Source organism: Vigna unguiculata, chromosome 5 (assembly GCF_004118075.2).
Source record: "Vigna unguiculata cultivar IT97K-499-35 chromosome 5, ASM411807v1, whole genome shotgun sequence".
NCBI classification, from domain to species: Eukaryota; Viridiplantae; Streptophyta; class Magnoliopsida; order Fabales; family Fabaceae; genus Vigna; species Vigna unguiculata.
Genome location: NC_040283.1, coordinates 46,291,140 through 46,307,083, shown reverse-complemented (window position 1 = coordinate 46,307,083; position 15,944 = coordinate 46,291,140). Strand labels below are relative to the sequence as shown.

Genomic DNA, 15,944 nt, shown 5'->3' with positions numbered 1-15,944 from the left:
ATGAATTAATTTATTTTATATATATATATATATATATATATATATATATATATATATATATATATATATAACCTCATCCATTTACGAAATATAGATCAAAATAAACATAAAAAACTCGGAGCAAGTTATAAAATGAATCTGACTAAACAAAATTAAATAATCTCTTTTTAACACGTGAAACTTATTTCCCAGGTGTAAAATCTTTAAAGTATTCATATATTATAATTTTAGATAATTTAAATATCCATTTTAAAGTGTGTAATAATTTAAAAAATATCTTTTAAATTTCATAATGCAAAAACATATTTTAAATTTTATAATCCAAAATATAATTTAAAAAATATATTAGTAAATTACGCAATCTTTAAACATTACACACTTTATTATATATTGTCGAAATTTATAATTTGAAAATACATTCTAAACTATAATCCAAAATGTAATCTTAGATTATGTAATTAAACTATATTTTCATATGAGTTAATTTTAAAATTAATTTTAAAATTAGGTAATTTAGAATATATTTTTAGATTATCAATTAAAAAATATTTCAAATTAATAATTTAAAAATGATTATATAATTCAAAATACATATCTTAATTATTCAATGAAACAATTTCAAATATGAAAATGTATTATGTTATATTAAAAATAAATATTATATTCCTTAACACATACAAATATGTAAATAAGATAATGAAATAAAATATCAATCCCATCACTTATTTAAGTGAAAAATTAAATGAAAAAAATTCAATTAAAAATAAAAAATTATGACATTTAATAAACCAATAAAATTTATTAAGACTCAATAAAAATTACATAAGTTTATTGTAGATTTAAAAATAAATTAAACCTATAAATTTTAAAACACATAAAAATTCTACAACAAAAAAATCTAACTGGGACTTATCCGAAGACTCCATGAAGTTCATGAAAAAACCATGGAAGTCAAAAAAGAAATAGCCCGGAAAATATAACACTATGTAGATTTAATTTGTAGATTTGGCGTTAGAAAATCAAACAGATCGCGAGCAAAATTGGGTGACCCAAGTGGAGCGAAAATCTTCACACTGTGATGGGTCGTTGTCCCAACAAAAACAGAAAAGCATAGTTGGCAATTATACGGCCTTAGTTTCTTCATATTGTTTTCTTCCATTCAGACAACCCAAAATATTTAACTTCAGTTTAGTTCTACGGACAACAATACCAAACAATCTTATTCCAAATTAATTTTGTCCTATTTTCTTTCTGGGACAAATGGAATGCATTGAAGGACCACAGGAACAAAACCACAGCTTACCAATACCATTTCACCATGTTATGTGTAAAACACTACTGGAAGGAGAAAGCATCAAAGCCTTTTCCCACTGAGAGGGATTAGCACGACCTATTAGACTGTAATAATAATAAACTGAGTGTGAAAGCTTAAAAATAAACTATAAACTTCAGAATAATCAACCACAGTAGGGCTTAATTTATTAACGAAAAGAAGAATGACTGCATAAACACCCTCCTCCGCCTCTTATTTTCATTCACTGAGTACAAATATACTTTTGGGAGTTCAAAATCTCTAAGGCCAGTTAAAATGGTATTTTTATGTATGACAAAAAACAGCAACATTGGACTTAAACTTTAAACCTAGAAAGTTAGAATACCATGAAACTACCTAAACCACAACACGACTAGGATGACCCTAGATAATTTCCTCGTTAAGACTTCTCTATTATGTTGGAGAAACCAAATATCACAATCTATTAGAAAGGATACATAGGAAACTAGAGTTGCACAAAATACAACATTGAAGGAAAAAAGAAGAGGGCAAATCCCTCGGTGCTAATTGGCAATATATATCCCTTCTATAGAAAACCAACACAATCATATGCTCGGAAACTTTTCTTCAGTCAATTCTAGCCCTAAACAACACCTAGCAAGACAAGCAAGAAACAATAATGGGTGGTAATTTGTACACAGAAAAGCTATGAATATATTTATTGCTTTGATTTGAACAAAAGAATTAATAGCATCAAATAAGAGGTAAGAGATTGGGGCAGTTAATGGTGTCCTAGCTTATTTATGAGCTTATTATCATCACAAGTGTAAGGCTAAATTACCAAATTCGAAGTTCTTACATGACAAGATCAGGCTTCACAATATTTGTCAATGAAAGCTAAACTACAAGGATGGAAAGAAAAAAAAGCATCGCATCTACTGCCAACTGAATTCCGTCAAAACACTAATTACTTTGACATACATTCTTTTAACGGGAAAGAGTTTCTAGCAGACACTAACAGTGGTTTATCAATGAAATACCTCCCTCGGATAATATTTAGTCAAACCAGAGCATATGTTTTGTTAACTCGTATGGAGCACAACCGTCTCCCTTTCAGCTAAAATTATTAGCCTAATAAATGGCATAATACTCATCGACAATACACTATTAACTATAACAAAATGATGTAAATAAAGATGGAACACAACACACTTGCTAGTTTCCTTATACCAAACTTATACCTGAATTTACCAGGTGATACATACTTTATGCTAAACCTTGGTACCCAATTTAGTGCTCCAATATCACAGATCTTAGTATAGTTAAAATGTATATCCCTGAATTCATTAATCATAAGAACACAAGCATGACGCCGGATTCTTTCAGCACAAATATTAACTAACCATTACTTCTATCAAATCATCTACCACAAAATCTTGTTGTGACACCGATTACAAAATTATCCATTTGCACCCACTGACAGAGGAACGATATTTTGATACTATATATCCAGCATTAAAGCCGTCCCAATTATTCATGCATGATGATTCGACAAATTACATTAGAAAGGTTAGCTATTATCAAGCTGAAAAAAATATGCATAACGGTAAAACCAATTGTTTGCAACGGCTAAAACTGCCACATGCTGGTATAACAATGCTTATACCCCCAACAATCGCTCAAAATTGATAGTAACCCCAATAAAGGAAGAAGAAAAATTAAGTGCTCACAAAATGTGTCGTTCTCATATAGGCACGTAGCGTTTCAATGCCTGCTTCGCGGTGACAGCAACTCCAACCACGACGCCGCCAACGGCCCCCGCCACCGCCGCAGACCGCACCCCTCTCGCGGCACGATACAACGCGCCAGTGCCGAGTCCCGCCGCGACACTGTTCCAGACGTCGTCGGTGTCCCTCGCCGCCTCGATCCCACTCTCGATGCCGGCGTATAGCAGGCCAATGACGCCGAGGCGGTTGCCCCAGGATCGCCCGGCATGACCGGAGGAGTTGAGGACGCGGTTGATGCGAAGCTTGGCGGTGTCACCGGACTCAAAGGACTTTACGCCTTCGACGAGGCCGGAGGCGGCACCGCCGACGGCGCCGGCGAGGTAGCCACATCCTGTGTAGAAGGTGAGGTTCTCGCCCCAGGATCGACGCTTGCGGCGAGCCTCCTCGACGAAGAGATACTCGGGGGAGGTTGGGAGCTGGTAGAGGTTGCGAATGGGGACTTCAAGGTCCTTGTAAGGATTATAGAGACGCGTTGGTGTCTTCGGATCCGATTCTGAATCTCGATCAGGGGTCTGGTACGCCATTGGAGAGGCTTCCAGACGGTGGAGGTTAGGGTTAGGGTTTGGGTTTCAGAGAGAAAGGAACAAACCAGAGAGTCGCAGATGAACGAACGACGCTGTTTAGAGAGTTATGATTTGGCTTATGGCGGCGGGTTATAGACCCGGTCCGGTCCGGTTAGATTTTTATTTCCGGATCGAACCGGAAATGCGAAACTTCTTGCTCGCCAAGTTTTTTCTATTCTTGACGTTGTACGTGGCAACTTTTTATTCTTTTCTCTTTTCTTAAACGAAAATAAATTGAAAAGAAACAAATTTGAATTAAAAGAAAAGTGAAGGAGGGTGGGTTTGAGCTCTTTCTTTTTATATTTTTCATCTTTCTTTAATTAAAAGAAAAAATGTACTGTCCTTGCCTTTTTTTTTCTCTTTATTTTCTAAAAGTGTTTTTAGTATATGGAATCAGAAAAAAAAAATAAAAACAAAAATATGAATACACTTTAAATTACAAATTTATATAAAACTTTCTACCTCGATGATACTTAAAACCATAGTAAAAATAAACTTTTAATTACTTTTTCCCACAACTAACCTAGAAAATCTTTTGAAAATTTTCAAAAGTCAGACATGAATATACACATCTAAATTAGATAGGGCTTAATATCGTAAAATTACACCTCCATTAGAAATATTTCAAGTATGATTAAATACGGATAAACATATAAATAATATTCAAAATTTTAAATTGATATGAAAACGAGAATAATTATGTAATTATATACGTTTTCGTCGTTCTCATATCTACTCGATCTATAATTCAACTTTAAAAAAATATTTATATACTATAAATTTATTAAATCTTTAGTTGATATCATATCTTCAACAATATATAATGTTGATTGTAATTACATACACTATATTGTTTAAAAAAATATTATGTTTCAAGTGAAAAAATAATAATATTTTTTAAAAGTTTTATTGTAAATAAATATAAGACTACAAATATTTTCATTACTTAACAATTTAATATTAGAATGATTTAAGGTAATAATTTCATTTTAACAATACATGCATTTCCAATATAAATTAGATTATAGAATAGTTTTCTATTTGTTAAATATGCAAACATATATAATATATGTGATTAATTGATCTAAATAAATCACTGATTTTAACTACTAAATCGATAATCGAATTTGGTTATCAATCACGGATTTCAATCACTATACATCGGTGACCAAGACAATAATAACTGAAACGAATTAATTACTAAATCGGTCATTGCTTTGAGCAATGATGCTTTTATTTATTTAGTTACCAGAATTTTAATCATTTTTTAATGTTTTTCATGTTCTCATTATGGTGTTATTTTTCTGTTTCCATATTAGGATCGTTGATCATTTGCTTCCTGAATGAGTAATGATACATTGACACCCCATTTTTACCACTTCCATGATCACCTGACGTGCCAGCAGTATTTGGGTTTTATTTTTTTATTTTTGAACAGAAAAATGAAATTGGCATTCAGAGACAACATTTCCTGCACAAGCGCGTGTTGTCACAGCCTTCTCCCACTCCTCACTCCAGCGCAAACGTTAACATTTTTTGGTTTTTGAAAACTCTCCACCGCGCTCCACTGCTTCTCCACTCTCCCCAAATCTCGCAGTTCCTTTCCCCAGTTCGTCGAAAGCTCCCAGTTCCGCACCACACAGACACGAAGCCGATGCCCCACAACCATCGTCCCGCACACCCACACACCTCTGGAACCCTTCCCGCACCACACACAGTTCTGCTCCACGACTTCAAATCCCTTACCGCTCCACAAATCCCCTCCCGCACCCGAACCCCTTCCGGCGTCATTGTTCTCACCACAAAACCCCTGTGTGCGAGAAACCCTAACCCGAGAAACCGCAGCTTTCTTCTTCGTTTGTCAATCCCCGAATCCCTGTCCACAATCCCAAATCCCCAATTTCATAACCTAACCTAAATTTTGCCCCAATTTCAACGGTCACCACCGCTGCTCCCACCGGTGAGGCTCACCTGCCATCTTCCCGAGAATTTTGAGTTGACCTTTTTGGAATTTATCATGCGACCCAGTGAAATCTAAGCTCTAACCCAGGATAGACTTTTTGGACAAATTACTTGTAGGGTATTTTTAATAAAATAATAATCCCAGGGCATTGGTGGACCCCAGTTTGTTTCCCCCTTTGATGGCAGACAATATTTTATTTCTTTTACTCAGTGCAAATGTTATAAGTGAACCCCAAACATTGTTGGACCTTTTCGGAATTTATCATGCGACCCAGTGAAATCTAAGCTGTAACCCAGGATAGACTTTTTGGACAAATTACTTGTAGGGTATTTTTAATAAAATAATAATCCCAGGGCATTGGTGGACCCCAGTTTCTTTTCCCCTTTGATGGCAGACAATATTTTATTTCTTTTACTCAGTGCATATGTTATAAGTGAACCCCAAACATTGGTGGACCTTTTTGGAATTTATCATGCGACCCAGTCAAATATAAACTGTAACCCAGGATAGACTTTTTGGACAAATTACTTGTAGGGTTCTTTTAATAAAATAATAATCCCAGGGCATTGGTGGACCCCAGTTTCTTTTCCCCTTTGATGGCAGACAATATTTAATTTCTTTTACTCATTGCATATGTTATAAGTGAACCCCAAACATTGGTGGACCTTTTTGGAATTTATCATGCCACCCAGTGAAATATAAGTTGTAACTCATGATAGACTTTTTGGACAAATTACTTGTAGGGTTCTTTTAATAAAATAATAATCCCAGGGCATTGGTTGACCCCAGTTTGTTTCCCCCTTTGATGGCAGACAATATTTAATTTCTTTTACTCATTGCATATGTTATAACTGAACCCCAAACATTGGTGGACCTTTTTGGAATTTATCATGCCACCCAGTGAAATATAAATTGTAACCCAGGATAGACTTTTCGGACACACACATTGTAACAGATTAATATAGTTTGAGTGGAGCAGCATTTGTCACACAATTGTATACTGAAATGAAGACAAACAAATGAATTTGTCATTCAGTACGACCCTGTCATTACCAATAACAAAAAATATAATTTTGTAAACAACATTCTTCATATATAAGGTCATAAAAAACTTGTAATTCAAAATATTGGACACAATAATAATTCCAAACTAAATTCTCTCGGGAAGATGGCAGGTGAGCCTCACCGGTGGGAGCAGCGGTGGTGACCGTTGAAATTGGGGCAAAATTTAGGTTAGGTTATGAAATTGGGGATTTGGGATTGTGGACAGGGATTCGGGGATTGACAAACGAAGAAGAAAGCTGCGGTTTCTCGGGTTAGGGTTTCTCGCACACAGGGGTTTTGTGGTGAGAACAATGACGCCGGAAGGGGTTCGGGTGCAGGAGGGGATTTGTGGAGCGGTAAGGGATTTGAAGTCGTGGAGCAGAACTGTGTGTGGTGCGGGAAGGGTTCCAGAGGTGTGTGGGTGTGCGGGACGATGGTTGTGGGGCGCCGGCTTCGTGTCTGTGTGGTGCGGAACTGGGAGCTTTCGACGAACTGGGGAAAGGAACTGCGAGATTTGGGGAGAGTGGAGAAGCAGTGGAGCGCGGTGGAGAGTTTTCAAAAACCAAAAAATGTTAACGTTTGCGCTGGAGTGAGGAGTGGGAGAAGGCTGTGACAACACGCGCTTGTACAGGAAATGTTGTCTCTGAATGCCAATTTCATTTTTCTGTTCAAAAATAAAAAAATAAAACCCAAATGCTGCTGCCACGTCAGGTGGTCAAGGAAGTGGTAAAAATGGGGTGTCAATGTATCATTACTCTATACAAAATCATACACAAATTTACATGACATGGAAAGCTTTACACCATGATTTTGTCTCTGGGAAATGTTATGTCATCAGTCACTAACTTATTTGTGAGATCCTAAATTTCTTAGCCGAATCAACTCCGGCAAAATGACAGAAGCAAGATCTGGTCTATCTCGTCTTCTCATCTCACAACACTTCAAAGCCAACCTCGCATACGACAAAGTCTCCTCAACAGGCCAATCCATCACATTCGGATCAAGAACCTCTGAAAATCTACCCTTTTCTATAGCCTCTTGAACCAAGTGACCCACACCCATAGGACTCTTTCCAGTTATAATCTGCAACAGCATCACACCCAGTGAATAAATGTCTGATTTAACTCCCAATAGCCCTGTTTGCTGATACTCTGGATCAATGTAGCAAAATGTACCAGCTGCAGTTGTTTTATGGTACTGAGTGGTTTTGTTGGGTATTGCAGGTGGAACAAGCCTTGCCAAACCCACATCAGTGATCTTGCTACCATAGTCACAGTCCAACAAAATATTCGCTGGTTTCAGGTCTCGGTGCACAATAGGCTCAGGCTTTGTCTGATGAAGGAAAAGAAGACCTGTCGCAATTTCTGATGCTATTCTGAATCTCACTTTCCATGGAATCGCTGGTGTGTTATCTTTCTGGAAGAGACGATCTTCTAAACTTCCATTTTCCATGTACTCATACACAAGGCATCCATACTCCGGACATGCACCCAGAAGTGTAACCATGTTTGAATGTCTTATTTTGCTCAAAACAACAACCTTGTACCAATTTCAGAACAAATAATTAGTTATTTGTCAACTCAAATGTTGGGAAAAGAAAAGACATGGCTACCTCTTGTTGGAACTGCTTCTCCCCTTGGGTTATGTCTGGTCTGAGAGCCTTCACAGCAACATCGATGTCATCAAGCACCCCTTTGAAAACGGGTCCGTACGAACCTTCACCAATTTTGAGGGCATTGTCGAAGTAATTAGTTGCTACTTCAATTTCTTTAATGTTGTATCTCTTAAATGGAACTTTGTTGGGTGCAATTTCGTTTGATGGTTTATTCATCTCTTCTTCTTTTTCATGCATAACTTTTGTTTCGATTTGCTTTCCCTTTTTACTTTCCATTGCTTCCCGTTCTTCATCAAGTGGCTTTGGAGAAGCAGTCTCTGCATTGTTCTTGTGTGGTGTTATTGGAGATACCCAATCGTTGTTTGATCTATGCCAAAATTTAATATGGAGTGATCTTCTGTTTATACAATACAAAACATGTAACAACTTTTAGCAAGCACAGAAACATGTTCAAATAATTTGGAGTTCATTGTTACATCGATAATGTTCAGTAAAATGATATCCAGCCACGTAGTTTTAAAAATAAACAAGAAAAAATATTTAACTATTTTAATTCTAACTCTTATAATAAAGTCATTAGCTAAACATATTCAAAATCACTTTTTCTAATATATGCCACCAATCTCATAACTATCATGGAGAAGTCCTGAAAAACCATGAGATAATTCATCAACATTTTCTTCTTCTCCCATCAAATTATCAACATTTTGTGTTCACACCTGTTTAAATCTTTGGACCGAAAACTTTCCTTGATGGCTTTTAGAGATTTTGATGGTGCGATACTACTATTGTGATGAGAATGAGGTCGAATATTCTGCACTTTTCTTTTTGATATGATATGCACCATGCAAGATTGTGGCAAACATCTTACTAAGCTTGTAGGCACATCTACATCTTTAAATTTCCTGCACAATATAATTAGCAAGACAATTTGTTCAAAGAGATAAACCAGAAAATTCACAAACAAGTAAATTGTGCAGTCATTACTGATTTCTGCAGAAACTTCTGCATTGCTGAGAAGAATTTGTATGTGAGAGAGTAAGAGAACAATGACCTTAGAAGAGCGTTGGAGCGAGAAGCACCAACAACAACATTGTTGATAGAGTTCTGAGTTATGTAATTAGTAAGCGCTTTTACTACGTCAGTGTCTTGCAGAACTAACTCTTTAACTGCGATCTGATATATTCAATGTTCATAATCAAAAACTGATATATCATATAAATATCTACAGTCATATATTGGAAATAAGGATTTTGAAAGAGCTTCAAACTTAGTAATGAAACTAAAATAATTTCAGCACCCCTTTTCGAGCACAGAATCCTCGAAAGGGAAGAAAAATGTGTTGCAATTCTTCTTCTGTTGGTGGACGACCTTGCTTAGGGGAAACCTCCAAATCATCTGCACAAACCAAAGAAAAAAACTTGAAAAAAATCCATGCATGATAAATTACCAAAAATGATGCTATTTCTTGTTACAGGTTTGAAGCATTTACTGTGATGTAAGTTCTTAGTTGTGACGTGAAGGAGGGTGCAGGGAGAGTTGTTCTTGAAGAGATGTTCCACAGCCCATTTGACAGCGTGTTGGCTGTTCTGATCGGTATCAATGGCGATCAAGGTAGATTCTTCTTCTGCTGCATTTGAACCCATAACCAAGAACAACAACGTTGGTTTCACAAAAATCTAAGACTGCAATAACCAATGTGGTTGTTGTTATGTCATTCATTCATTCATGTCTGAGGGGTTTTGAACCTTTTTCTTATATTTTTAGCAGGAATGCACGTTGTATCTTAAATGTAAATCCAACTTTAGCGTATTTACAATCAGGAGAAGATATGTTGACAGCATTAAACAAAGAAGAAACAAATTGTTATTTGATTATCATCAGACAACTTTTATTGAAATAAAGTAATCTTAACAAAACATTATAACTTTTTGTATTTTTAAATATAAAAGGTAAAAAGTAATGTCAGTTAAAAAAAAAAAAATTGTTGTCAGTCAAAGTATAACAAAATACAACAATTTTTTCACAACTTGTTAATATTTTAATTATATTTCTTTTATACTTGATTATTTTAGTTTTATATTCAAAGTCAATTTTAACTATTAATGGAAGGATTCTTTCTTATACGCTGCTTTCCTTTTTCTTGGAGAAAAAGCAAGTAAAAAAACTATGAAACTTAACCGTTTAATTTTCACTCTTATATATTGTCATAAAAATTCATCAACTATATATACTATTACATGTTTTATTTTAGAATGAGAGAAATGTATTTTTTCCGTAAACTATTTTTCCTTAAAAAAACATGTAGTAAACAATAATTTGACATTAAATACAAATAAATTATCTAACCATAATAATTCATAATTTACCATTAATTAAGTGCAAAAATTAATAAACACTATATGAAGTTGTTTTAATTTTTTTTAGCAGTCTCAAATTTATAATCATGTAAATAATTTATGCACCAACATTAATTAAATAACTACATTTTAAAAATTATGCATTGTAGTTAAATTCATGTTTTAAATATAAAGGAAAATTCGAAGAATGTTCCTTGTACCTAGGGTCATAAACCAAAAGATAAAGTCAAATAATATGTCTAGAAAACATGCTTTGCACAAAACGTAACAAAGGCGAAATAATTAAACATGCTTCATTCTTATTAGACTATGGTGGTTCCTTTTAACGTAATTAATAAACAACAAAAAACACAAGCTGTCCATTACACAACACGCTTTTCTTTAACATTATACAAGGAATCAAATCATGTTTTTTTTTTTACGAAGAAATATAAGTAATCTCTAGTTTTTAATATTTATTGATTTTATTTAGTGAAATTCGTATGTAAATCTTACTAAATAGAGGATATATAAGCCTTGATTATATTGATAATGTTTCTGCTTTTTTGACGTTTTATATTAATCCATGCATTTTTTTTAACTGAGAATCAAACCATTTTTTTATTTAATTATAAAAAAAATGATAATAACATAATTTATTAATCCTCTTCATCTTTTTCGTTACTTATCATCGTCATTTTTATGTTTAGGCAATTACGTGACTCAAAATTTTTAAGACATTTTGGTGATCTCAAGGGAAAAGCACGGCCAGCATCATCTTAGTGTATGCTACAACATACGTAATGTTCTTTTGCAAGTAAACTATCAAATTAATCTTAAAAATTAATATTATAAAATATTCAACTCAAAATTATGAACCAATTATCAACCAAATTTAGTACATAAAATATCATAAATTTCTAAGAACTAATGAATACTTTCTGAAATGCCAGCCAAATTGAAGGATAAAAATGAAAGTCAATATTTTCTATATTATTGAAGATAAAAACTCATAAATACTCGTAATTTGAAGTATAGTGTGTTGTCTTTAAAAAAAATCATAACTAATTTAACTTATTTTAATGTCTTTATGGAAGCCATGTTCACAAGAAACACCAAGAGGTCCAATAGTAATAGCAAAATCTAGAAAGTTGTGGGAAAAACAAAGTTTAAAGAAAACATATGCAGTTAACTTGCAATGATATTATTATAAACTTGATGCAGAAGCAACGTGATTACGTGATATGGCATGAATTGAGTTAGTCCATTTTAATAGTCTTCGAGCATAAAATAAAAATACTAATATTTTTTGGCCTTAAAATTTGACCAATTCGAAATGAGCATGGAGAATTATTTACACCATTTTTTATTTGGCTGTACTATTCCCCAATACACTGAATTGCAAATAGTTTCTTATACATAACTATGAAATTGCATTATTTCACTAAATTCATATAATAAAATATGTCAAAAAATAAAATAAAATAATTAATATTATAATAATAAATAATAAAAATAATAACCACGTATTTACGTGTATATATATAAGCGAACAAAGAACACAAAAGCATTGTCAAACCAAATGGAAGCGGAAGAAGAAGAAGAAACGCCACCAAACTTCTGGACGGAGAACGGTGGCCACCGCCGCCTCCGGCGATCTTACTCGCTGTTTCTGAGCTCCGGTGCAGCTCTGATATGCGTTCTGGTGATTGCACTTGCATTCACGTTGGTCATAATTCCCACCATCTTTTCCACGTTGCAGGCTTTCCCCTACCATCTTTTCAAACCCAATTCCGTGAAGAAGAGTTGGGACTCCCTCAACTTCGTGCTTATCCTCTTCGCCATTCTCTGCGCCTTCCTCAGCCGGAACAACGCCGACGAAACTTTCTCCGACACGTCATACCAGTACGAGAAACCAAACCCTACAACGACGCCACAGTGGTACGAGGAAACAGATCGCACGTCCTACAAATCGTATAACAGGCTCAGGAGTTTCAACTCCTACCCGGATCTCCGCCGAGAGTCGCCGTGGCTAGCCTCCGACGAACGGTGGCGGTTTTATGATGATACACACGTTAACGGTTATTGTAGATTTGACTTGGAAGAAGAGAGCGTCAAGAACATAGAAGTGGTAGATAAAGAGGTTCCGCTGCTACCGGCGTCTCCACCACCAGTTCCGGCGGAGGAGGGGAGTGGGGAAAGTGAGAATAAGGGAACAAGTTCAACAACTGAAGAGTTGTTGACTTCTTCGAAGGGAAAGAAGAAGAAGAAGAAACAAAGACAAGGAAGCTTTGAAAATCTTGAGCATATTCGAAATTCTGAATCTCATTCACATCCTCGAGTTTCCTCAGTTTTTCATAATATGTTTTCTTCTAAGAAAAGCAAGAGGAAGAAACTTGAGTCTGCTTCATCATCGCATGTTTCATTATCCAAAACCGAACCAGTTCGTGGGAGTGTGGCCAGTTCACTTAAATCAAATAAGAAAGAGACTTTCTTGAAGGAAAATGTGGCTGTTACTGGTATGGAGTCACGTTTGATCCCTATACCTCCGCCGCCGCCGCCGCCGTTCAAGATGCCGGCGTGGAAGTTCCGGGTGCAGGGTGACTTTGTTAGAATAAACAGCATTAGAAGCTGGAGTAGTGGTTCCCCAGATTTAGAAGATGAAGTTGTGGAGTCACCAAGAAGTGAAAATGGTGGAGAACCTGCAATCTTATTGTTCTATGATCCTAACCCTGATGATGTTGATACCAAAGCTGATACTTTTATTGAAAGGTTCAGAACTGGTTTGAAAGGTGGACCCAGTTGAATTTTTAAGGTGTAAAATTGATCGATGCTATGTCTTTATTCTTTGATTAGTTTATGTTTTTGCTTTCTTTCTGAGAATTGTTATGAAGTGATGTTTTTTGTTTTAGCATTTTTTAATGTATATAACACCTGAGATGTTTAGTTTTGCATAGCATATGCTTAACACTTCCTTTGATAACATCACTTGCTATGATTGGTTTAACACAGAGTTATAATAAGACAATGTTCCTTTGAAAAAGCAATGTCTCTTTCTTAGGAGTGGAACTAATTGAGTAAAATGCTGAATCCTTCTTTGTATTTTCTTGATTATTCATCATCCTTACAGCTATGCCAAACATTCTTGTTTAAGCTTTGTGCAGTTTCTTCAAAACATAGAGTAGTCTCGGGTAAGTTGAGTGTGATACAAGGAAGTATTTTACTCAATCTTACACGAAAAGTTCTATCTAATTTTCATTTTGAAAAGATATAGAAACACCACTTGCTTTTTTGTATTTGATATTTACTTGTAATGAGTCTATGGTTGGGGAAAAAAGCAGAAAACTTTCCATTTTAAAAGGGAATTATACTGGTTGTTGTAAGATGAACTTCATGAAGTTTAAAAAGAAAAAGGAAAAAATAAAACGGGGGACTGTAATTTTCTGTTTATAATACTTGAAATCGTGTTTTCTTGGGACTTTTTTACCATTTTGGTATAATTTTATTATGAACTATAAGAATAGTTCAAGTTTAAAAAAAATTAAGTCTGAACAAATCCTATCAAGTTGATATGCCTTTAAAATGAAGAAATTATACCTGAAACGATTTCATTGAGAATGAATTGAAGTCATGACATTACGAAAGGAATTGAAGTTGTTCATGTTGTGATGATTTTAGTTTTATAAAGAAACGAATTGAAATTATTACAAAATTGAAATCGTTGTAATATAACATGACTTCAGCTCATTTCATAAAACAGTTGAAATTGTCTCAAGTTTTGATGACTTCAACTTTTTCATAGAAATTATCACAGCTTAGTAGAACTTTAGTTCATTTGTAGCGAAGTTACTTCAACATGACACAATTCCTTCATTTTAAAGTTGTACTAAGTTGGACCGTCTTACTCAAGTTTATATATAAACTTTAATCTAATAGCATTTTTAAAAAAGATATCTTTGTAAGTATTTTAATTTAAGATATTATTTTTATTAAAATAAGTTAATATGTGTTAAGAATTAAGCTTGAAACAATTGAGAATAGACATAAAAAATTTAAACATTATATTAAAATGAAGATCTATAAATTCAATTTCTTAAAATTTTGAGTTCAAAGTGATATAAATGACTTCCGAAGGTTCGATTTTATCTCATTGTTATATTAAGTCTCTCCAATGAACCTTTCAAAATATCATTAATATGAAAAGAAAGAAAAAAAACTTTTTAAAATAAGTTGTGTATTTTCTTATAAGATATAGTTATTTACAAATAAAAAATAATAATATTCTAATAAAAAAAACTAAATATAAACAAAGATGTAATTCGTCTAGTTTTCTTATTATTGAAGCATAGTTATACATAAGTTACTTAAATATAATGTGAAATAAAATAGTCAAACTCTTTCAATATAGGATATTTAAAACAAATATCTTAAATTGTATATATGAAGCATATATCAATGACCTAATAATTTGAATTAATTATTAAGGCGATCTCTCTTTATATATATATATATATATATATATATATATATATATATATATATATATATATATATATATATATATATATTACATCGACGGATGTAACTTTAATTCAACGATTAACAGTTTTATGCAAAAATAAATTTTATCAATTCAACCGTTAAATTATAATTTGACATCTTCCTGATTATTTATATTAAATATGATTAAAAGTAATCAAATAATTCATCTTTTAGCATATCTTAAAAGATATATACTATGTCAATTTTATCTATATAAATTAAGCTTTAAATAATTTTATGTTAATACTTTTCTAAAAATATGTTTTAACACACTCTGTTGTTAATTTATTATGAAATTTAATTACAATATAATTGACATGTTAAGATAATGTAGTGTGTAAATAAATATTAAATAGCATGATGAGATGATGGATACATTCGCCAGAACAAGTCTCCCAGTGAGAAGTGTTTTACTCGAATCTTATACCGGAATTTGTGTTCAGTTTCCTCTTCAAAAAGTTATAGACTCCAAGTCAAGATTTTCTATTACATTTTTCTTTATGCTGTTCTTTATCGAAAAAGTTTTAAGAGTTAAGAGTGGAGTTCAAGTCTAATTTTTAAATCTAATCCGATCCTAAAAAAAGTATGCATAACAAAGTTTACGCGATACATTGAATCTAGACTTTCTCACAGAAGACTAACGTAATACTACTATTTATAGATGTTACAGGGGCAAGTGACACGCTACATTCAACGCACTTTTTCTTTTTTCCATCCTCCACCATAAAACCCATGAGCCTCAAATTATATTTCATTCAAATCATAATAAAAACGTAAAATTTGGAAAGATATTTCTATATCCGAAAATATATTTCAAA

General features: G+C 33.5%; 3 protein-coding genes across 3 annotated transcripts; 1 reads left to right on the top strand and 2 right to left on the bottom strand.

Annotated features, from left to right (window-relative positions):
* Positions 1 to 2,750: 2,750 nt before the first annotated feature.
* On the bottom strand, positions 2,751 to 3,715 carry LOC114183434 (mitochondrial import inner membrane translocase subunit TIM23-2-like). Its single transcript, XM_028070455.1, has one exon. It carries the CDS (start codon positions 3,582 to 3,584, stop codon positions 3,018 to 3,020), a length of 567 nt encoding a protein of 188 aa, XP_027926256.1. The 5' UTR covers positions 3,585 to 3,715; the 3' UTR covers positions 2,751 to 3,017.
* Positions 3,716 to 6,721: 3,006 nt separating this feature from the next.
* On the bottom strand, positions 6,722 to 9,895 carry LOC114184784 (U-box domain-containing protein 34-like). Its single transcript, XM_028072093.1, has 6 exons — positions 9,738 to 9,895; positions 9,546 to 9,643; positions 9,300 to 9,421; positions 8,965 to 9,150; positions 8,243 to 8,642; positions 6,722 to 8,169 (listed from the first exon to the last, which is right to left on the bottom strand). The coding sequence occupies exons 1-6, from the start codon at positions 9,889 to 9,891 to the stop codon at positions 7,477 to 7,479; spliced, it is 1,653 nt and encodes a 550-aa protein (XP_027927894.1). The 5' UTR covers positions 9,892 to 9,895; the 3' UTR covers positions 6,722 to 7,476.
* Positions 9,896 to 12,166: 2,271 nt separating this feature from the next.
* Positions 12,167 to 13,439, top strand: LOC114185789. Its single transcript, XM_028073704.1, has one exon. It carries the CDS (start codon positions 12,167 to 12,169, stop codon positions 13,388 to 13,390), a length of 1,224 nt encoding a protein of 407 aa, XP_027929505.1. The 3' UTR covers positions 13,391 to 13,439.
* The last annotated feature ends 2,505 nt before the right edge of the window (positions 13,440 to 15,944 follow it).